Below are 22,705 nucleotides of genomic sequence, written 5' to 3' on the forward strand. Positions count from 1 at the left end.
ATTATGTGTTAAGAAAAGTTCAATAAGAAGGGGGGTTTCTGGGGGGGGGAGAGGGAATTCTGCCATTATAATTCTGTTGATTGTGCATGCCTGCATGCATGGAATAAGAGTACTTTCTGTACTCATAAAAATGCTGGACCACTTCCCAATGCAACCTGAGAGCCAGCAAGGCTTGATCTGAATTCATAATGACAAGGCATCAACCAGGAAGCAGAAAACAAGACAGCTGAAATTTTGGTTCCACGGTGCGTCACAGGTTACCTACATGGGAGACTATTGGTGCCCAGGAAGTTGAGCAAAGGCCTTTCCAAAGTGCAAGCAATGGAGACACCCCCATATCTGCTTACACAATGCAGCTAAACTCCTAGGAGTTCTTGCGTGAACGTGGAGTTGGGGGTGGTGGCAGGGGAGACAACAGTCCGTTGCAAAAATATTCTGGTCTGCCAGAATGGTCGGCTGCGAAAAATATTAAAGCTTAAAAATATTAAGGCTTCAACCTGAAGCATGCTATGTAAAGATGCACAAAGATTGGCTTTTAACTCTACAGCACAGCAGTGCGAAAACTCCTGCAGGGCAGTGACCAGGGGAAATAGCAGATAGACTTAAGCTATTAAAGTGTTTAAATTCCAAGTGAAACATTCAAAAAATGCAACAAGAGCCAGTTTTTTTAAAAAGAGATGGATAGCGGAAATGGAGGTAAATGATGGCATGACTGGCACTAACTGAACCCGTGTCACCCCTTCCGTTTTTCTCTGCAAGAAGCTTGGAGACAAGGGAAGCAGGATAAGCTCTGGGAAGTTTTATGGGCTCTGAACAGGGACAGGAGGAAGATGCTGACACACAGGGGGCAAATGCAACTGTAAACCATCTTTCCCATCTGATTGCACAAGGCCTTTTTAATTAACCTGAATGGCATGATACTTGGAAACGTCCATGCTGACAGCAACATTCAGTGAAATGTTAATCAAGGAACCATCCTCAAGGCCGCTGAATCCAACAGCCGTCACTACGTGAGCCAAAAAAGCCCATTTGTGAGCCAAAAAAAAAGCCCATTTTGATCGGCTAACAGACAGCCACACCAGCTATAAACTTGTGTGGGTGTTGAACACTAGAGGGTTGCAGAGAGCCACACTAGCAAAGCCATGGGTTATGAGGAAGGGGGAGAGACACCATCTGGTTCCCAATCCTTGGTTTACTGGTTTACATTACTGCCTCCAGCTGTGAAGCACCAACAAATCACATCTTCCAACATGCAAAACTCTGAATACCTTTTTTTCATACACATCTTGCCATACGATGCCAGCAAAAAATTTGTGTTGCATAATCTCCTTGGCGTCATCCTGTCCACCGCCTAACCTGTGGGGAGAAAAATACCAGCGCCACTTTAGCACGGTGCAAATGTTTTGTGTTTATACGTGGTTTTATAATGGTTACTCATTTGGCCTTTGCGAAAATGACTCGTTGCTAAGTGACAATGCAGAAGTGTGTGGACAGGGATGGTGCCTCTACCAAGTAGGCCCTGCGCAACCTTGCATGCTGATCGCGCCACTTATTTATTTAATAAAATTTATATACCACCTCTGAATAACCCTCTAGTAAACCTCTAATAAAAAAGCCTGTAATAAAAACTTCTAAACAGTTTAAACGATGTTATTAAAATTATCAGTTAAAAGCAATTCAAATGCATTTAAAAAGAATTAAAATGAACAGCGAGAAAAGGATAAAACACATCAATAACTACATGCCTGGACAGGCTTGCCTAAACAAAAAAGAATCTTAAGCATGCATTTCACATAAAAACATTCAACAGCTTTGAAACCAGGTCAAATAATCATCCTGAACTGCAGTGTAGTCTCCAGAGTGGATATTTTTTTGTGGGTGGGTGGGGGAAAAGGAAGAAACGCTTTGTAATCTTTACTTGCTCTGTGATGTTCCATTTCCCCACATTCGGACACTGGGATGACACAGAAGGTGTTTCACTGCTCATTTTAGAGGATGCTCTAGGCACAGAGGCGAACTCTGACTTAAACAAGCCAGAAAATAACAGCACTAGAACTGACTCACACCAGGAGAGCACGGCTGGGCGGTATCTGGTTTTCAGCATCACGACATATCAACAGCTAAACAGTGTGATCCACCCTGAAGTCTGAAATAAGGATGGAGCTATGAAGGGGCATCGGTTGGCTTCACGGTTTTCCCCGCACTGTGGTTTTTGCCGGCGCCTGCTCTTGTGATTCGCTGCCCCCAGCATGAGGCCGGGGAGAGCTGAGCTGGCGGAGTTAACAGGGGCTGTAGGAATCGAGAGAGGCATTGGCTGGCTTCACAGTTTCCCCCACATTGTGATTTTTGCATAACACACACACCACATGCTTCGCGATACATCGCCATGTCAGGAATTACGATGCCGATATCACGATATGGACTTCAAACCAGTTTGGGATGATATCGTATTTTGCGCTCCATAAGACGCACCAGACCACAAGACGCACCTAGTTTTTGGAGGAGGAAAACAAGAAAAACAATATTCTGAATCCCAGAAGCCAGAACAGCAAGAGGGATCTGGCTTGTGGGATAGCCTCTTGCTGTCCTGGCTTATGGGATAGCCGCGCGCAGCCTCTGCCGGGCAGGGGGATGAAGGCTCCCCCAAGAGCCGCGCTTCCTTTAAAGAGCGTGTGGAGCGTGTGTTTCCTGAAAAGCTCTTGGGGGCTTTTCCCTCTTTAAAGGGAGCGCTGAGCAGAGCCTCCTGTCTGCATTCACTCCATAAGACGCACACACATTTCCCCTTACTTTTTAGGAGGGGAAAGGTGCATCTTATAGAGCAAAAAATACGGTACAGTGGTGCCTTGCAAGACGAAAATAATCCGTTCCGCGAGTCTCTTTGTCTAGCGGTTTTTTCGTCTTGTGAAGCAACCCTATTAACGGCTTAGCGGATTAGCGGCTATTAAAGGCTTAGCGGCTAAAAGGCTATTAGCGGCTTAGAAAAAGGGGGGGGAGCGAAAAAAATGGCAAGACTCGCAAGACTTTTTCGTCTTGCAAAGCAAGCCCATAGGGAAATTCGTCTAGCGAAGCAACGCAAAAACGGAAAACCCTTTCGTCTAGCGGGTTTTTCATCTTGCAAGGCATTCGTCTTGCGGGGCACCACTGTATATTGATATATCGCCCAGCCCAGCATTCTGTTCTCGCAGTGGCCAGCCAGATGCCCATGGCAAATCCACAAGCAGGACTTAAGCACAGCAGCAAGACTCTTCCTACCTGAGATTCCTAGCCACTGTCTTTCAAAGGTGTGCAAGGCTAGTAGCCATTAGATAGCCCTCTCCCCCTCTAATCTGTACCATCCTTTTCAAAAGCCATCCAAGTTGCTGGTTATCCTTGCCTCCTGTGGGGGGCAGTTTAACAATGGACTGTGTGTGTCCATCTTTAACGACGCCTTCTGGGAAGAAGCACTTCCTTTGACCTGCCCTGAATCTGCCTCCGGGAAGCCGCCTGCATCGGAAGACCAGGAATGCCAAAGCCTCACCTTTGCTTCGGATCCTTCTTCAGCAAGCCCGACAGAAGCGACTTTGCTTCGGGCGATAACGTGCGTGGGAACCGGATCTCTTCGCTGAGAATGAGCTCGAAGAGCTTCTCGTGGTCCTGGTTGTAGAAAGGGAGCCGGCCGCACATCATTTCATACATGACGACTCCTAAGCCCCACCAATCCACCGCACGGCCGTAGTCGTTGTCCTCCAGCACCTGCAAGAAGGCCAGAGCTTTATGTCAATGGCAAGTCTAACTCATCCATGGGTCAGATAAGCAGAAGGAAGGAATTCCTGTCCTGTAACAGCCTGCTGGCCTTTTGTTTCCTGCACAGCATCCATTCAGGCCACGGATGAGGAACCTTCTCCCCACCTCCCATGGGGTCTTAGTAAGACCCAAGCTTAACCTGAGTCCACAGGGTGAGGCAGGCAGCAGCAAAAACGGGCTAGTGCTATTCTAGGCTGCAGACGTCTAGTGTCCAGATCAAGGGAAGCAATAGTACCATTCTATTCTACCTTGGTCAGGAATACTGTGTCCAGTTCTGGGCAGCACAATTTAAGAAGGATGTTGACAAGCAGAGGAGGGCAACCAAGATGACCACGGGTCTGGAAACCAAGCCTTACAAGGATTGTTTGGGCATGTTTAGCATGGAAAAAGAGGAGACATGATAGCCATCTTCAAATATCTAAAGGGTTGTCACATGGAAGATGGAGCAGGCTTGTTTTTTCCTGCTCTGGAGGGTAGGATCCAAACCAACAGTTTCCAATGACAAGAAAGGAGATTCTGACTAAACATCAGGAAGAACTTTCTGAGGGGAAGAGCTGTTTGACAATGAAATGGTCTCCCTTGGGAGGTGACGGACTCTCCTTCCTTGGAGGTTTTTAAGCAGAGGTTGGATGGCTATCTGTCCTGGATGCTTTAGTTGAGATTCCTACATTGCAGCGGGTTGGACTAGATGACCCTTGGGATCCCTTCCAACTCTAGAATTCTATGATTCTATGAGCTTCCATCATCCCTGATCTCTGGACATGCTGCCTGGGAGTAATGGGAGTTTGAGGCCAACAGCATCTAGAAGGGCATAACAGAAACCTGGTACCCAAGGCAGTCCATATGTTTACGCATATGCAAAAAGAGGTTACTCTAATGGGACAAGAAATGGATGAAAGGGTTTATCATGATGGGCAATGAAGCCAGTACTTAAAATATGGGTAGATGCACAGGAATACGTATAGAAATGGAGATTGTTTTGCACCAGATGAAGGGATTTAGTGTTGCCATTATACGAAAGAATCACTGAAGTACTTCAAAGCTTTGACAAGTTCCATTGTCACAATGGTACTTGAGAGCATTTTAACCCAACTGGCCAGAGATACTACTCCAGACCTTTAACTATTTTGTTGACACAACTGGGAACCCCACAACTGGGAACTATTAACCAATTTGTTTGTTTTTAAATGCACGCTAAGAACTTCATTAGAAATTGTCTTGTAAATTCCACCCATCTGAAACATAAACAGAAATCTATGAGGTTTCAACACTGGGGGTCGGGGAAACCACACATACAGTCACAATACCCAGCATAAAAAAACAACATCTCACAACAGAGTTAGGAAAAGTACCCCTCTCCCCTACCCCACACAAAGAGAGACATGAGGATGAGCAAAAACAAACGAACAGAAGAGATCAAGTGTTATGAAGAGCAGTTTGAAAACTTTGCGTGTTTAGGTGGGGGAGGAATTACAGGGGAAGGGATGAGCGCATTCTGGTGTGCAATGAAACAACAGAGGGTGCAAACTCACAACATGCTACCAACCCCCTAAGAACGACTGCCTTATTGTTATTGCTACCGATATGCACTGTGCAATAAATTACGCAGCAGGATTGCTGCAGAGGTTTTTACAGTTCTAACACTCTTGCTGTTAAGGCAGTTCTTGTTCTTCTGTTTAAAAGGCTGGCCAAGAACAACCGCAATTTGGCCTCCCTCACCCAGAAGCGACTCTGCTGTGAGCCTTTCCACCGGGCTGCATCTCAAAAGAGAGACAGTGAGGATCACTCCATCGCCTCAGAGGAGGCTCAGCGCCACTTGGTTCGCCCTCCTCGTACCTGGACATTTTAACCATCATGTAATTTTATGGAATACCTCTTTCTTTTAAACCACCTTGAGAGCACTGGCAGAAAGTGATTTATGAATGTAAAAAGCAAGTACAAATAGTCATGTAGACGGATGGAATCAGTCATCTAGTCCAACCTCCCCACAACACGGGAATTACAAATAATGCAATATAAAAATAAAGGAAGCCTATCTTTTCAATGCCCTCTTCCTACTGGCGGTACAGTGGTACCTCTGGTTACGTACTTAATTTGTTCCGGAGGTCCGTTCTTAACCTGAAACTGTTCTTAACCTGAGGTACCACTTTAGCTAATGGGGCCTCCTGCTACCGCCGCGCCGCCGGAGCACGATTTCTGTTCTCATCCTGAAGCAAAGTTCTTAACCCGAGGTACTATTTCTGGGTTAGCGGAGTCTGTAACCTGAAGCGTGTGTAACCGGAAGTGTATGTAACCCGAGGTACCACTGTAGTAGAATAGAGCCATTTTTAAATGTCTGGGGTGAGGAACCTTCGGCCCTCCAGATTTTGCTGAACTACAACTCCCACCAGCCGCAGCCGGCGCCCAGTAACAATGGGAGTTGTAGTTCAGTAATTTCTGGAGGGCCTCACGTTCTCCTTCCCTGGGTTAGAGAGTGTTGGACCAGGACCTGCAAATTCAATTCTCGATTCGGTCGTGATGCTCACTGGGTGAGACCCTGGGTCAGCCACTGCCTCTCAGCTCGAGCCTACCTCTCAGGGTTGTTGTGGAGATAAAATGGGAAGGACCAACCACGCTGAGCTCCTAGGAGGAAAAGTCGGACATGTGTGCAATAAACAAACCAACACACAGAACTACTTAAAAGCAAGAGGGTTAGAAGCCTTAAACCTCTGCAGCAATCCAAATTAGGGTTTATGGAACTAGCCTTACAACTCGGAAAGGCAAGCTGGTCATGCCTAAGGCATACTGAAGTGCCTTCCATAAGCACAGAGATTGTGGAGAGAGCTGAACGATGATTCCGAGAGAGAAAAACCGAACATTAGAGAGTTTGCTCTTCTCCCTCTAGACTCGCAGGCATGTCCAAAGTCCACTTCGGGGGCCTAACGTGGCCCGCCGGCCGGTTCATCCCGGCCCCTGTGGGCAACTGTGAGGGGGAAAGTCCCCCCCAAAAGCTCAACAATATCAATCCTAAAAAAGGCCTTTAAGGTAAACAAAACTCAATCCCCAAAAAAGTCTCAACAACTTTGGTCGGCCCTCGGCCCTCACGCACGTTCACTTCATCAAATCTGGCCCTCTTTGGAAAAAGTGTGGACATCCCTGCGAGTCTAGAGCCTGCTAACTGTTCAGTACTCTGCTCTGAGGGGTGGGGTGGGGGTAGGACACTGGAAGCTGGAAGTCAGCCTGCAGCGAAAAGCCAGAGGCTGCCAGGTATTGGATTACCCCACGCAGGTCTATTTCCAGCCTGTCTCTTGCCGTATGATTCGCACCAAGCGACAGCTGGCTCTGCAGCTGCCCCCATATATGTAGAAGACCCACACAGCTGCCTCGTCTGCCAGGATTCCAGGAGCCAGCCTCATCATCCTTTACGAGCAACCGGGACAAGGGCGGGGGCACGGGGGGGGGCGCTTTGGGGAGGCTTCACAGGCGGGACTGTGTGACAATGCAGAGGTGCCCTTTCCTGACAGCACTTTCTGTTCACACTTCTCAAGGCCCCCTTGGAGCAGCTGCAAACAAGAGCAGAGACTTTGCTATTGCGGGAGATTCACAGAATTGTAAAGCTGGAAGGGACCACGAGGGTCATCTAGTCCAGCCCCGCACAAAGCAGGAATCTTTTGCCCAATGTGGGACTCGAACCCACAACCCTGAGATTAAGAGTCTCATTGCCTACCAACTGAGCTGTGCAGCGAGAGGAGAGGATAGGAGAGGGAGGCTGTTCTCTTTTGGTGAGGCCCAAGAAGGGCTCTTGCAAGGCCTATGCCCAGGGTTCCCGAGATGCTGCCATTGTAGCAGGGACAAAAAGAATAATTGCACTGAGACCTCCCCTCCCATTGCTGTCGGGTTAAAAAGGTAAAGGGACCCCTGACCATTAGGTCCAGTCGTGGCCGACTCTGGGGTTGCGGTGCTCATCTCGCTTTATTGGCCGAGGGAGCCAGCGTACAGCTTCTGGGTCATGTGGCCAGCATGACTAAGCTGCTTCTGGTGAACCAGAGCAGCACACGGAAACGCTGTTTGCCTTCCCGCGGGAGTGATACCTATTTATCTACTTGCACTTTGATGTGCTTTCGAACTGCTAGGTTGGCATGAGCAGGGACTGAGCAACGGGAGCTCATCCCGTCGCAGGGATTCGAACTACCAACCTTCTGATAGGAAAGTCCTAGGCTCTGTGGTTTAACCCACAGCACCACCCGCGTCCCTGCTGTCAGGTTAGTGGGAAAGAAAAGAGAGGTTTGGAAGTGCATCTAGACCCTGCTGCACTCCCAGTGGCGTCCTCAGAAGTGTGTCAGGGCCACTACTGGACTCAGAAAGGAGAGAAAAAGCAATCAAGTTGTTGTTTTTAAAAAACAAGTGACGACAAAAGTGGACCCTCCAAGCTGCTATAATTGCAAAGAGACTTTGAGGTTGGAAGGACAAATGCCCATCTTTTGCTATTCAGTGGGACTGAAGCTCTCACAACCCCTTTCTATGTTTGAATGCACAACTTGTAGTCATCAATCACATCTGTACTTGGGACATATGCATCACCTACTTTAATATATACATTTAAAGTTACAACTGCATTCTATTCTATTGCTAATGTGCGCTAACAATGCTGCTGTTTTCTTTTTGGCGCATCTGCAAAATGAAGTTTTGAAATGCACAAAGTAGATTTCGGTGCCTTTATTTTTTACTTGTGCCCAAATTTTACCGGCTAGGATATTTTACAACAGCTTCTTCAGTTAGGTGGGTCAGAGTCTCTCTGGTAAAGCTGATTTACTCGTACAGCATTACAGTAGCCAGGTACAGGGAGAGAGCTATTGTCCTGTGTTCTGAAGAGAATCTGCAGGACCTCCAGGGTAGGGAAGGAATAAAAGACACCCCTAGAACGAAAGCCAGTGTGGTGTAGTGGTTAGAGGTCCTGGGAAACCGGGGTTCAAGTTTTTCCAGCCATGGAGTTCACCGGGTGAACTTGGGTCAGTCACTCACTCTCAGGCTAACCTACCTCACAGGGCTGTTGTGAAGATACAAGGAGGAGAAGGAGAACTATATATACAACTTTAATATTGTATTTTAATCTTGTTTTTAAGTTGTATTTTAATTAATTGTTTTTATACCTGGTGTTAGCTGCCCTGAGCCTGGTCTTGGCTGGGGAGGGTGGGGTATAAATAAATTATTTATTATTATTATTATTATTATTATTATTATTATTATTATTATTATTAGCCACCCTGAGCTCCTTGGAGGAAAGGTGGTATATAAATGCAATACATAACAACAGGAGGAGAAGGAGGAAAGTTTCTGATCACAGAGATCATGCCATATAAAAATGCTATTCTACACATTTTTAAAAAATGGTGTTGAACCAAAGGTGAGATGTTAGGAAGCTCTGCAAATGCCATCTTGATAGTCAAGAGAACCCCACAATTAACTGGTAGTTGTTGCAGCAGTGGACTCTCATATGTCTACATTAATTTGCTTTGATGTAAGAAAATTGGCTTGAGTTGATGTTATACCCTTATCTGTGGGCTTTGGGTGCTGGGCTCTAAGCCCAGAAAGGGGAGCTATCTGTTAAGACTTGAGTATCTGCAACCTATGCCCTCCTCTGGGCAGGTGAAGGGATGGGAAGTCTCAAGACAAATTGACGTGTGCTGCTTTGTGTATACAGGACAAGCCATCTCCTTGCTGCGGTCTCCGTCCCGGGTCTGTAAAGGTTGGGAGACCTGACAGGCTGCTTTGCTGCAATTCTATGCCACCTTTAATAACGAGCTAGAACTGGCCCTTCTGATGTTTTTAACATCCTTCTTTGGTATCCCTGCGGTTCAGAACGTCTGTATTTGGAGTGCATCCGCAGCAGCACCACTGGGCGCTTCCATCTGCCCCTGCTGCAACAAAACATGTCTCCCCCCTATCGGCCTCTACATCCACAACAGGCGATGGGACTGTCTAACAGTTTGACTTCACCTGCAAAGGTGCACTGCTTTAATGTCTCCTGAGACCAGGGCTTTTTTCCCCAGCCGGAACTCACTGAAACAGAGTTCTAGCACCTCTGAAGCATTGTGGGGCCATTCCCCGGAAGCCCTCATCTGCCCCACTGAAACGTGTCTCTCCCATAGCGGTCTCTGCAGCCACAGAAGGCGCTGCAACCCCACACCGGTTTGACTTCACCCCCCAAAGGCTCACTCCTCCACTGTCTCCGGAGACAGACGGATGCCAGCACCATCAAAAACAACATCTTTCTATTCGTATTTAAGGAATTATTTTCCAGCCAGTAGGTGGGGGTCAGCAGAAGGCCAAAAAAGGTCATTTCACTTAAAATAAGTGGCTAGTCAGGTTAGGAGCCAACAGCTCTGAACAGCTGCACGGGTGGAATTTACAAGAGAAGGCACAACAGCTGTAAACACCTCGGCGACCGACGCACCAGGCACATCAAAGCTGGCCGCTGCCATCTATGTCCCAAATTCCAGCGTGACCCTAAAACAACTATGCAGCAACTGTACAAACAGGCTCCGAGGCCGGGCTCCGATTACAAACAGATGACCGGGATGCCAGAAGCACTGCTCCTTTTCTCTTTTAAGAAAGGGCGAGCGGCTTCACGGACGCAGGGAACTCGCTCACACACGGACGCTCTCCGGATTGCTCAAATGCTAAACTGCCCCGCTGGGTGGCAAAAAGGACCGCGCAGAACCTAACACACACGCACACATTGCAAACCAGAGGACAAAGACTGTCCGAGATGGAAAGCAACAACCGTCCTTAGCACTCTCAGCATAGCTCAAGGCACTTCCTGTACATCTCTGTCACTGTCTCAACATCCCCATGTTGTGATTCTGCCCTCATTGCAGGTTTAGGGAACCAGTGAAGTGGTCAGGGTGTTGGGTTATGGCAGGGGTAGGCAACCTAAGGCCCGGGGGCCGGATGTGGCCCAATCACCTTCTCAATCCGGCCCGCGGACGGTCTGGGAATCAGCATGTTTTCACACAAGTAGAATGTGTCCTTTTATTTAAAATGCATCTCTGGGTTATTTGTGGGGCATAGGAATTTGTTCATCTGTTTTTTTCCAAAATATAGTCCGGCCCACGGCTGAAAAAGGTTGCTGACCACTGAGTTATGGGGAACATAGTGTGGGGAACATTTTTGGCTCCAGAGGTCAGATCCTTATCAGGATCATTATGACACCCCATGATTGACAGGTGAGTGGCCAGTGTGGTGTAGTGGTTAAGAGCCGTAGTCTCATAATCTGGGGAACCGGGTTCGCGTCTCCGCTCCTCCACATGCAGCTGCTGGGTGACCTTGGGCAAGTCAGACTTCTCTGAAGTCTCTCAGCCCCACTCACCTAACAGAGTGTTTGTTGTGGGGCAGGAAGGGAAAGGAGAATGTTAGCCGCTTTGAGACTCCTGAAGGGGAGTGAAAGGCGGGATATCAAATCCAAACTCTTCTTCTTCTTCTAAAATTTGGGGGGGGGGGTTACTTCAGCAAGTGGTTTGCTAGCACTGGCCAACAGTCTCTATTATTATTATTATTATTATTTACATTGCTATACAGCCCTTCATCCAAAGATCACAGGGCAGCTTACCTTACAAAACCACAAAAATATGCATCATAATAGCAAACAAAAACAATACCCCCCGACCCCCGTTTAAAAGACCCTAGTTTGTTTAATTAGCCAAAGACCTGGGAGAAGAGGAATGTTTTAGCCTGTTGCCCAAAGACAGGCACCAGGAGACCCTCCCTGGGGACAGCATCCCATAAACGAGGAGCCCCCACACGATGCCTTATGAACTGCTCTATTTTCTTTTACAGGAAGTCTTGCTTGTGGTGATACAATCAAGGGCTGCATGAAGGGTACCTCTGGCGCAAGGTATTCCGGGGTGCCACAGAAAGTCTTCATCGTTGCTCCGTCTTTGATCCCTTCTTTGCAGAGCCCAAAGTCTGTTATTTTTATGTGCCCGTCTTTATCCAGCATCAAGTTTTCCAACTTAAATGAAAAATCAAATTTAAAGAGAGAGAGAGGAACAAGTCAATTATTTGGATAGTCAGTGCAGAATCTTCATTTTCTTTTTTTTTACAAAATTGCCCATTTTATTAAAAAGAAGTTTCTCTCTTCTCACTGCCTTCCCATTGTTGTTTATTTATTTAAAGCATGATCACCCTGCTCTTCAGCTGAAAAGGCTCCCAAAATGGCTTACACAACAAGATAGCTCCTGCCCTGAGGATTACAATCAAAAAGACACAACACAAAAGGAAAAAGGGATGGGGAGGGAGAAAGAAAACAAGCGGACCTGGGTATCTGTTATGGTTCCCTTTGAACTGAGCTGAATAGGCTTTTGAACTAATAACAATAATAGTAATAATGAGGATTTCTGAAGTTATTTTTGAGTGTTCAGTGTGGTGCACAACACATTATTGAGAAAATCCATGTAACAGCCTTGTCAGGTAGCCTGTAAAATTCCTCAATATTGTTGACAGCTGGGAGCCCAAGGCAGAGAGAATAGTGGCGGCATGGGGAAGGTCAGCTGAAGCCTGTGGGTGAGCCAGTCCAGACCAGGAGGCTCCCTAGCTTACACTTTTAGGGACAAACTTGACAGGCAAAGGAAATCCTTCAGGAGAAGACCTCTCCTCTCTCTGAATCTCTGCAAAAAGCAGACACAGTTGCCCAGCTTAGTTTAGGACTAAAGCAGAGAGGGGAAGGACTAATGTTTTGGCCCTACATCCTTTTCTCAACACAGATCGTTCTCCAAAACTGCTCTTTGCCCCACTGCAAAAATATGTATGACATACCCTATTTTTCGCTCTATAAGACGCACCAGACCAGTTTTTGGAGGAGGAAAACAAGAAAAAAAACATTCTGAATTCCCAGGAGCCAGAACAGCAAGAGGGATCGCTGCTTTCACTGCGCAGCAATCCCTCTTGCTGTTCTGGCTTCTGGGATAGCTGTGCAGCCTGCATTCGCTCCATAAGATGCACATTTCCCCTTACATTTCAGGAGGCAAAAGGTGCGTCTTATAGAGCGGAAAATACGGCACTTGCTTTCTCTTATGGGGAGAACGCCAGTGATTGGGAGGAAGAGGGGATTATCCACAGGAAAACAGCATGGGGAGGCGAGAATCACACACAGACACCCTGATCAGGCCACAGCCTCATCTAGTCCACAGTGGCCAAACAGATGGCCCAACACAAAGCCCTAAAGAAGGACTGGAGCACATCCGATGCCCAGGGTGGGTGGGTCCTGGGCCTGCAACCTTCTGCATGCAGAACAGATGTCCTGCCACTGGGCTATGGATGCTTCTACCTGCTTCTTGATCATTCTGCCTGCAGGACAGGAGCTGGGGGTCTTCTGTATGCAAAGCAACGAGCTTCACCACTGAGCTCTGTTTGCTCCTGTGCAGCCGGCAGAGAGACCGTGTTGTGCGTTAAACCAGGGGAACTGCCACAGGGGCTGCTTGCACACCTCCATCCTCCTGGGCAGTCCCAGCACCTGAGAGTGGTTAGATGGCAGGGGTACAGAGAAGGAAAAGTGGGGAGAACAGCAGCAGGGCAAGCAGAGTGGCAGGTGGGCCTGCCTCCTCTTCAGCGCTTATTTCCAAAGCTGGCGAAAAGTATCCATGGCAGCCACCAATGGCAATGCATGAATAACTCAGGTGCTGTCTGTCTTCCAGGAAAAAAATTGCACAGCGTTACCAGGTGGGAAACAAACACACACACAGAAAAGGAAGGCAGCTGGGAGGGTGGGGAAGAGAAGAGAGGGACCCTTTTAATTCATTTATTTAAGTAGGCTATATATATATTCATGCCCCCAATTAGCACGTTATTCAGGACTGTCAAGAGCAGCGGTACTTCAGTTAAGTCATTTTTAAAATCCAACCTGAACCTTCCAGTGTTTGCCCAGTGCAATTAAGTGCACCAATTCGGCGACGGCATGAATGACTAACAACCATTTTGCCACGCAGCCCTATTTGTCCATCTAGCTCAGAACTGTCTACTCTGACTGGCAGTGGCTCCCCAGGGTCTCAGGCAAAGGAGCTCTCCATCATACCTACTACCTGATGTTTTTAACTGGAGATGCCATGGCGCTGAACTTGCTTCCTTCTGCATGCCAAGCAGGTGCTTGGGCACTGATTTATGACCCATCCCCATTTCTAATCCATGTCTCTGTTTTAACACGCTGCAGAGCACCTGATAAAAAAATAAGGGCCGTAAGCTTTTAAGCACGGGAGTGTGGAGCAAGCTACCATGGGCTCATCCAGGAGATTTAAGAGCACACCAGTTAATTTTATTCTGAGCCCAACTTTGAAACTGGTGGGTTACTGTAATACAAAGTGAAAGGGGAAAAAACACTGCCTTCTGCTACTGAATATATTTAAAAAAATTATTAAGCTATTACAACACCTTTCCTTCAAATGCACGGAAAGGCACCTCTATTTAAATATCACTGATCTTTAAATCAGTTAAAGAGAGAGGAAGGTAAAAAGAAATTATATAAGAAATATGTAACTGTGCGGTATAAAGTAATGGATAGATAAAGTACAGTGAGATTAATTGGAAGTCAGTTTTAAATTTCTTCTCTGTAAGTTTTATAATTGTGTTCAGTATCAGGAGTATATATGATGATAATTATATTAATCTTCTTGTATCTTATAGTGTGGTGGTTTGTTTGATTTTTCTGTTATTTGTTTGTTTGTCTGTATGTTTGTTTACTTGTATGTACGTCTGTTTTCTCATAAATGTATTTATTTTAAATTAATAAAGATATATTTAAAAAGAGAGAGAGAGAGGCAGGCGATTAAACAACTAAAAAAATCATTTAATTGGCGAATTGCCTGAATGAAAACCAACAGGATTCCAAAACGTCTCAGCCATCTAGCCTCTTCCTGTTTGCTACAGTGGGTGACTCTGCCCATGCAGAGAATTAACAGAGCTGCTGCTCATTTGCATATGTTAATTTGAGGAGCTATAAATTTTAAAAGCTGCTGCTTAACTAGAGGCAAGGTGAAGAAAAGAACAAAACAAGTATATCCCCAACATCTGGAGGGGTGAGGGAAGACAGCAATCAACCCCTTCGCACGCTGGACTGGATTTTACCACCGAATTGTGTTGCTGGGTGGGTTTTTACTGCTGAGCTGTTGCACCTGCCTGTTCTGATTTTGTTTAACGCCACGAACATGTGCTATCTAGAAAATGTGTCTTTTTCCCCCAGCAGGGACTCAGTTCTGCCACCTCTCCAGAGGGCTCCAATGCCATTCTAAGAGAACAAGGGAGGTGCTCACTGTGAGTTCCAGCACCTCTTTTTCTAGAGAAATAGCGCTGAATATGAGGCTGGGGGACCTCACGCCCCTGAGGGTCGAATGCTGCCTTCGATTTTTGGGTCCGGATTTTCACTTCCTGAAATATGAAACCCCTAAGCAAGAGAAAATTCAAAACGGATATACCCCGTCAATACTCCAAATGAGATTTAGCACCACGAATCTGCTCCAGAAACGCCCTTTTCTTGAGATAAACGAGAAAAAGGCTGGCCTCCCAAACTCGCCGGCTTCCGCTTACCTACCTTTAAATCTCTATAAACCACGTTCTTCTCCGAGTGCAGGTAGTCTAGAGCAGATACAATCTCAGCCCCATAGAACCGGGCCCGGTCTTCAGAAAAGACGCGCTCTCTCGATAGATGGAAGAACAGCTGGGAGGGAAAAGTACTTGTTAGCCTAAATTGGCACACCACAGCGTTTACTGGAGACCTGTAATTAGGGAGGGACCCCGGCTCAGTGCTGGAGCACGTGGTTTGAATGCAGGTTCAATCCCGGATATCTCTTCATTAGGAAGGTCTGGCAGCAGATAAGGTGGAAAGGAAATACTGGACTAGGCAGGCAAACAGCCTCACTGGCACCGTATTTTTCACTCTATAAGACGCACCAGACCACAAGACGCACCTAATTTTTGGAGGAGGAAAACAAGAAAAAAAATATTCTGAATCCCAGAAGCCAGAACAAGAAGAGGGATCGCTGCACAGTGAAAGCAGCAATCCCTCTTGCTGTTCTGGCTTCTGTGATAGCTGCGCAGCCTGCATTCGCTCCATAAGATGCACACACATTTCCCCTTACTTTTTAGGAGGGAAAAAGTGAGTCTTATAGAGCAAAAAATACGGTATACCTCCGGGTCAACAAATTTGGCCCACCAGGCCATTTTGCTTTAGACTGAGAGGACCATCTGTATCCACTTTGGCAAGCCAGGAAAGCTTCGGTCTCTACGCTGCTTTCATAGCACCGGGGGGCAAGGAAGAGGCCCAGTGGGAACCAACAGCTACTTCCCCACCCCATTCAGAGGTCAATAGGACTTTCTTCCTGGCACGGACTACAACATTTGTGATTCTTGAGCTACATACCCCTTTCCTCACCTGAAGTCACTTAATACAGAGTCAAGACTATCAGTCCACCTAACCAGCACTGTCCATAATCTAGGGCAGCCTTTCTCAACCTGTGGGTCCCTAGATGTTGAACTACAACTCCCATCACCCCTAGCTAGCAAGCAAGGCCAGAGCTCAGGGATGATGGGAGTTGTAGTTCAACAACATCTGGGGACCCACAGGTTGAGAACCGCTGATCTAGGGGATTAGCAGTCCTCCTGCACCTCAGGTCTTTCCCTGCCCCACGGCCTGAGATACATGAAATTATTAATACCAGGACTGGTTCTGAGAACTTCTACATGCCAACCATGCCCTCTACCACTGAGATATGCCATGTCCTTAGGCTGCTCTTAGAAGGTTGCTGTGACAAACTTTGAAGATTCTCAACGCACCAAATGTCAGACTCCAGGCCAAAGGTGTCTCTCCACAGATGTCCACAACCCTCACCAAATTTACTTCGCACCCACTTTCAGCGCTTCCCCCTGGCTGAAGTTCATCACTGTAATGCTATAATGTCTGGATGGAGGGTGGAGAGGTTTGTGTGAGTACAGAACCCAGGGGCTCGTGTGCGGCTGAAACGCAGCCCAGTGAAGTCATATCTATGCATCGTCTTCCTTTTCCCTCTAAACCCAGCCGCCATTGGAATGTGGCCCTCAGAAAGCACACCATTAACATTCGACCGAGGTGAACGCGATCCTTACCTCCCCTCCGTTAGCGTACTCCATAACAAAGCACAAGCGGTCGTGCGTCTGGAAGGAATACTTCAAAGCCTACAAAAAGCGAATCACATGTGAGCAAAATGTGGTTATATTTCACATGCAGTTCTTGAACCGCTTCCAAATTGAAGTAGCAGAGCAAGTCACTAGCAGTTTTTTTTAGCTGCTATTGTTTCCACACTACGGTTGGGGTATTAAAGTGAAGCCAAGACCAATCTTTTATCACAGTGGTTTTAAAACACTCTGTCCCACCCACATTGACTTGTACTGTTTTAATCTGCTGTCAAATTGTCTTGGACACCACGTGATTGAAAGACAGCATCTACAATCTTTGAGACACACACACACTCACTCACTCTTTGCAACCTGGAATCTGCCTTTTGAGGATAATCCACACCCTGCTTCCATCAGTGGGAGGTGTGGTATGGATAGTACCGCAAGGCGGGGCATTCTTGGTGGTGGCTCCACATTTATGGAACTCCATGGCCACCAGCTGAAATCAGGCCATGTTTAGGTGAACTCCTAAAACCTATTTGCCATTTAACAAAGTGTGTGCGCTGTTCCAGACTTGGCTGTGTTACAAGGGTTGGACTAGATGAACTTATTGGGTCCCTTCCCACTCTGCAATTCTGTGATTCTATGTATTTATATTGCCTTAAGTTCTAAGCTGCTCTGCGCTCCCTTGTGAGAGGGAGGGAAACAAATGCGACAAAATAATAAAAGCCATGAAATAATCTTGGGATATCTCATCTCATCCCCTACCCTTACTCCTAACTCAAGCTTCAAAAAGATATTGGGTTTCATCTACAGAGGAATACTGACACCCAATTCCTGACCCAGAAGCCGGATGGGAAAAGCCTGAGATGTAGCTGGCTGGATTTGCTACAGCGGAGGTGGGGAAATGGGTCTGGCTAGAAGAGCGGAGCCTGAGTCCCCTCAATCCTGGTAGGCCACGTTTCTGGGGAACTAAACCCAGCAGGCTTGTAGTCACTGCCTAAGTGTTGACGGGCAGCAACACGAAGCCTCCCTTCCCAATCCACAATTGGGAGGACTTGTAGAATACAGTGGTGCCTCGCAAGACGAAAAGAATTCTCTTCGTCTAGCGGTTTTTTCGTCTTGCAAAGCAAGCCCATTGACGGATTAGCAGATCAGTGCTATTAGCGGCTATTAGCGGCTTATCGGATCAGCTGATAAGCGGCTTAGCGGCTTAGAAAAAGGGGGGGGAGAGGGGGAAAAACCCGCAGGAACTCGCAAGACATTTTCATCTTGCGAAGCAAGCCCATAGGAGATTCGTTTTGCGAAGCACCTTCAAAACGGAAAACTCTTTCGTCTAGCGAGTTTTCCGTCTTGCGAGGCATTCGTCTTACGGGGCACCACTGTACAAGTCATCGTGGCTAGCAGCCACAGCCAGCCTTATTCTCCATCCATTCATTTATCCAATCCTCTTTCAAAGCCGTACAAGATGGCGGCCTTTGCAAACATCTTGAGGGAATTCTGCAGTTCCTCACTATGCGCCGTGTGAACAACTGCTTCCTTTCGCCTGTCCTGAATCTTCCAAGGTTCAGATTTCTTGCGTTTCACCTCCAGAGAGCAGGAGTTAGGACCCAGGATGAGCCGAGAGATGTACCAGCCACAACCCACTGTGAGGAAGATGGGTATTTCCGGCCTAAACGGCCAGGACAGAGATTTCCAATCTGAATGCCCAGTGTCTTAGGAGGCTGGGAGGGGTGTTGGACCACGTGAATTTGCCCCTTACCTTAGGGATATTTAAAACTGATGCAGAGCCATGACTTAGGGCTGTTTTGAATCTGAACGGCCTGCAACTTAAGGGGATGAAGGACCCAGATTGAGCCGAGAGACAAAGTGCGTACAGTTCAGCCTGAGAAATGGGGGTCTTTCCACGGACAACCCTATGATGTGTGGCGGTACTTGGTCAACGCAGGAAATCCTCTGCGGCTCACTGTGAAATTCGCTGCTCTCATCCATAAATTATCGTCATTATCCAGCTCTTTGCTGCAGTTCCATGGATGGCAGCTGCCCAGCAGAGGCATTCCATCCACATAAATCCGCTCTCAAGTCACTAACTTGGAAGGTGAAAGAGGGACTGGGGAAGGGGAATCTCTCTCCCCCTCGTTCGTCCTCTCCCCCCCCCACTCCACTCACAAGGGCTGGTGCCCTTCCCTCACGTCACACACATTCCTACATCATGAGAACCGCCAGCTTGGTTTGACGTACAGTCCATTTTGTTTTGCTTGGGCTGTAGCCCAGAAGTTACAGCTGGGGTTTCAGAGCCAGAGAGGGAGTCACTGCTTTGGCTTTAGATAAAAATAAACATCTCCATAAATAATAACGGGTTTTACAGGCACCATTTTTTTGGGATACGTAACAAGACTTAAATATATCTATCATCTATCTCTCTATCATTTATCTATCTCTATCATCTATCTATCATCTATCTATCATCTATCTATCTATCTATCTATCTATCTATCTATCTAATCCAGTGTTTCCCAACCGGTGTTCCCCGGCACACGAGTGTGCCGTGAGACACCGGCTGGTGTGCCGCGAGATGCCTGGAGGGAGGCGGGCGAGTCGGGCGGCGAGAGGCGGGGCGGGGGCGGCGAGGAGAGGCCGCGCCTCCTGCTGCTGCCTGGCGCTCCTCCTCGCAGCCGGCAGCGCTGCCTGGGCGCCTCCGCGCGACTCTGTCTCGCTGGGTTTGGTCTCCCAGCAGAGACGGGTCACACGCGCCCCTCCCTCCCTCCCTCAGCCTGCGCGGAGGCGGATTGAGCGCAGCTGAGAGGAGCTGCCGAGGGAAAAAACGTTCACTTTTGTGCGTCCCTCCCGGCGTGACGCTGCGCGCTGACGTCACGGGGCGGGGCTTTAATGGTGGTGTGCCGCGAGATTTTTTTTTAGTACACAGGTGTGCCGTTGCCCAAAAACGTTTGGGAAACACTGATCTAATCTATCTATCATCTATCTATCTACAGTGGTACCTCAGGTTAAGTACTTAATTCGTTCTGGAGGTCCATTCTTAACCTGAAGCACCATTTTAGCTAATGGGGCCTCCTGCTGCCGTCGCACCGCCGGAGCACAATTTCTGTTCTCATCCTGAAGCAAAGTTCTTAACCTGAAGCACTATTTCTGGGTTAGGGGAGTCTGTAACCTGAAGCGTATGTAACCCGAGGTACCACTCTATCTATCTATCTCTCTCTCTCTCTCTCTCTATATATATATATATATATATTTGCTTTCGTAGATTTTCACGGGTACAGGAATGCAGGTTTTGGTGTCTTCGGGTGTCTTCCCGTGTAAGAGTTGGGGTGTCTAGGCGACGTTTCGACGAGGTCTCACTCGTCATCTTCAGGCTGGTGCTTTCGGCTTCTTGTTACTAGAACAGAGCCCTGTTCTAGTAACAAGAAGCCGAAAGCACCAGCCTGAAGATGACGAGTGAGACCTCGTCGAAACGTCGCCTAGACACCCCAACTCTTACACGGGAAGACACCCGAAGACACCAAAACCTGCATATATATATATATATATATATATATATCTGGCCCTGAGATCTGCTAGTTCAGGGGCTGTCAGTTTGTGGTGGGTCACATGTGGATCTTAGCGCATTTCATGTGGCACTTGCCTTAACTTCATGCGTGTGGCAAGGAGGAGGAACATCAAGGGGGAAAGGGGTGGCAGACAGAGAGAGAGAAGGTTTTGCTAAGTAGGTAAGTGGTGCCCTGTTGGATCAGGCCAGCACCCTGGTCTTACACTGGCCAACTAGACGCCTGTGGGAAGTAGGAATGGGCGATATCTGGTTTTCAACACTGTGATATATCACCAGCTAAACATCACAATATACTGATATATCACAATGTCTGAAATAAGGATGGAGTGATGTTGAGACACTGGCTAGCTTCACATTGTGATTTCTGCATCTCACACACAAACACACACACACACACACACACACACACACACAATGATTCACAATAAAGGAGCAATAAAATGAGAATTAAAAATCACGCAGCGTCTAGCACAGTGCACCATAACAGGCTGTCACAGTAGGCAGAAAAAAACATTAAGGCAAAATCTCAATTTTCAAGTGGTCAATGGGGGGGGGTGAGTTTAGAAGCCATTGTTCTACCGTGTGCATGTGAAGTACAAGAGGCAGACACACACTCTTAAAAATAAACAAGAGTGGTCAAAGTGCTGGTTGGCTGTAACCAACAGGACCGTCACAGCCACCTTTGGAAGATCATATCTTGGCTTAATAAACTGAGATATAAACAAGTTTTTCGGCCAGGCATGCAACCCATTTAGTGCCGCCATGAAGGAAGGCACGACCAAGCCAGGAAATCCTACTTTAGCTCTACTTCCCTGTTTTGTACAAATGGGGAAACTACAGTAAACGAGTCTGAAACAAGCTGGAATATTTAGCTGCAATCTGAAGTCGACAATATCCTGACTTATTTTGAAGCAATCATCCATCGTTTCCCAGTTCAGATGGAACTGGAAACTGTGGTTAATAGAAGGCTTCATGGTTTGCCTGTTCTTGCTACAAAGGGAAGAACAAAGGGGCTGAACCATGGGGGTAGGGGTGGGAGGCAAGATAATAACTCAAGATTCCTATGCCAAGATTTGGTTGCCTGAATGAGGCCTGTGTGTTTAAGAGAAGGCATCTTCCCCTTCACATTTGGGCATTTAATAGAGGGAAATATCCATGCAGCTGTGCTATGCGCAAAGCAGCTCTGAATCCCATTACAATCAATGGGGAAATGGCTGGCATGCCATCAAGTACTTAAATTTACCATTCTCTGATTTGGAAAAACATATGGCTCCAAGGTTCCTATTAATTAAAACGACCAAGGCACGCACGCACACCCATCTCACAGATTATGGGCTGCCCTTAAGAGAGAACACATACCGTTAAGAAAGGATGTCTAGAGTTCTGCAAAACACGGTTTTCTGTCAGCGTATGAGCCACTTCATCCTGAAGAACAACCCAGTAAGTCGTGAGTGAACAACAGCTATTGGACTGATATTACTTTGATGAATATATAGATGAAACCTGTTACTGTTATAGCCCTCCCCCAAAATCTTACAAAATTAATCTAAACATTTTAAAAAAACAAAGCGCTTACCTTTGCGACAATGACTTCCTTCTTCAGAATTTTCATGGCGTAATACCGCCCGGTTGCTTTTTCTTTTACCAGGATCACCTTTCCAAAGGTACCTTTCCCCAGAAGCTTAAGATACTCAAATTCAGTCATAGTCTGTTGAAGACACGTTTCAAAGGTGGTTAAGAGGCTTACAGGCCAACGTCCCGAAATATTTGAACAAAGCAAAATGAATGACAACATTGAGGAATCCTTTATTTATATATGTATGTGTGCATATACAGGCAACTCCCCATTTACGCTCATTTGAGCCGCTCGCAACCACACATGCGTGCATTGCTGCAAACCTAGAAGCGGCACTTGAAGGGGCAAAAACGGCCCCCAAAAGAGTGTGAGAACGACAAAAACAGCATGAAAAAAGTGTCTGACAATCCCATGAGCCTTTGCTAGTGCAATCCCAGGAGTGCTGCTGGTTTTTTAAAGGGTTTATCAAGGGTTTCCCAGAGGTTTAGAAGGTGCTTGCAGGTTTTCCCAATAGTGCTCCCAATATAACCCTCATTTAAATAGGGAGTTGCCTGTATGTTTGTGTGGAGACTTAAAGGAGAGTCTTTGCCAACCACCGTCGAGAAGACACAGATAAAGAATGGCCCTCTCACGAAACAGTGGGATCAGCTTGAGAAAGAACTCAA

At 47.0% G+C, this 22,705-nt stretch overlaps 1 protein-coding gene across 2 annotated transcripts in view; it reads right to left on the reverse strand.

The window, feature by feature from the left end:
• The window catches only part of AKT1 (AKT serine/threonine kinase 1), a 120,859-nt gene that overhangs the window by 4,214 nt on the left and 93,940 nt on the right, over positions 1–22,705 (reverse strand). For both annotated transcript variants that reach the window (XM_081193198.1, XM_081193197.1), the window contains exons 6-12: positions 22,041–22,172; positions 21,824–21,889; positions 16,891–16,959; positions 15,341–15,466; positions 11,645–11,773; positions 3,518–3,732; positions 1,269–1,356 (exon numbers count right to left, since the gene is read on the reverse strand). In XM_081193198.1, the coding sequence (XP_081049324.1) occupies positions 1,269–1,356; positions 3,518–3,732; positions 11,645–11,773; positions 15,341–15,466; positions 16,891–16,959; positions 21,824–21,889; positions 22,041–22,172 (825 nt within the window). The remainder of the gene's footprint in view (positions 1–1,268; positions 1,357–3,517; positions 3,733–11,644; positions 11,774–15,340; positions 15,467–16,890; positions 16,960–21,823; positions 21,890–22,040; positions 22,173–22,705) is intronic.

The sequence above is a fragment of the Podarcis bocagei genome (genome assembly GCF_964188305.1).
Source record: "Podarcis bocagei genome assembly, chromosome: 1".
Classification (NCBI taxonomy): domain Eukaryota; kingdom Metazoa; phylum Chordata; class Lepidosauria; order Squamata; family Lacertidae; genus Podarcis; species Podarcis bocagei.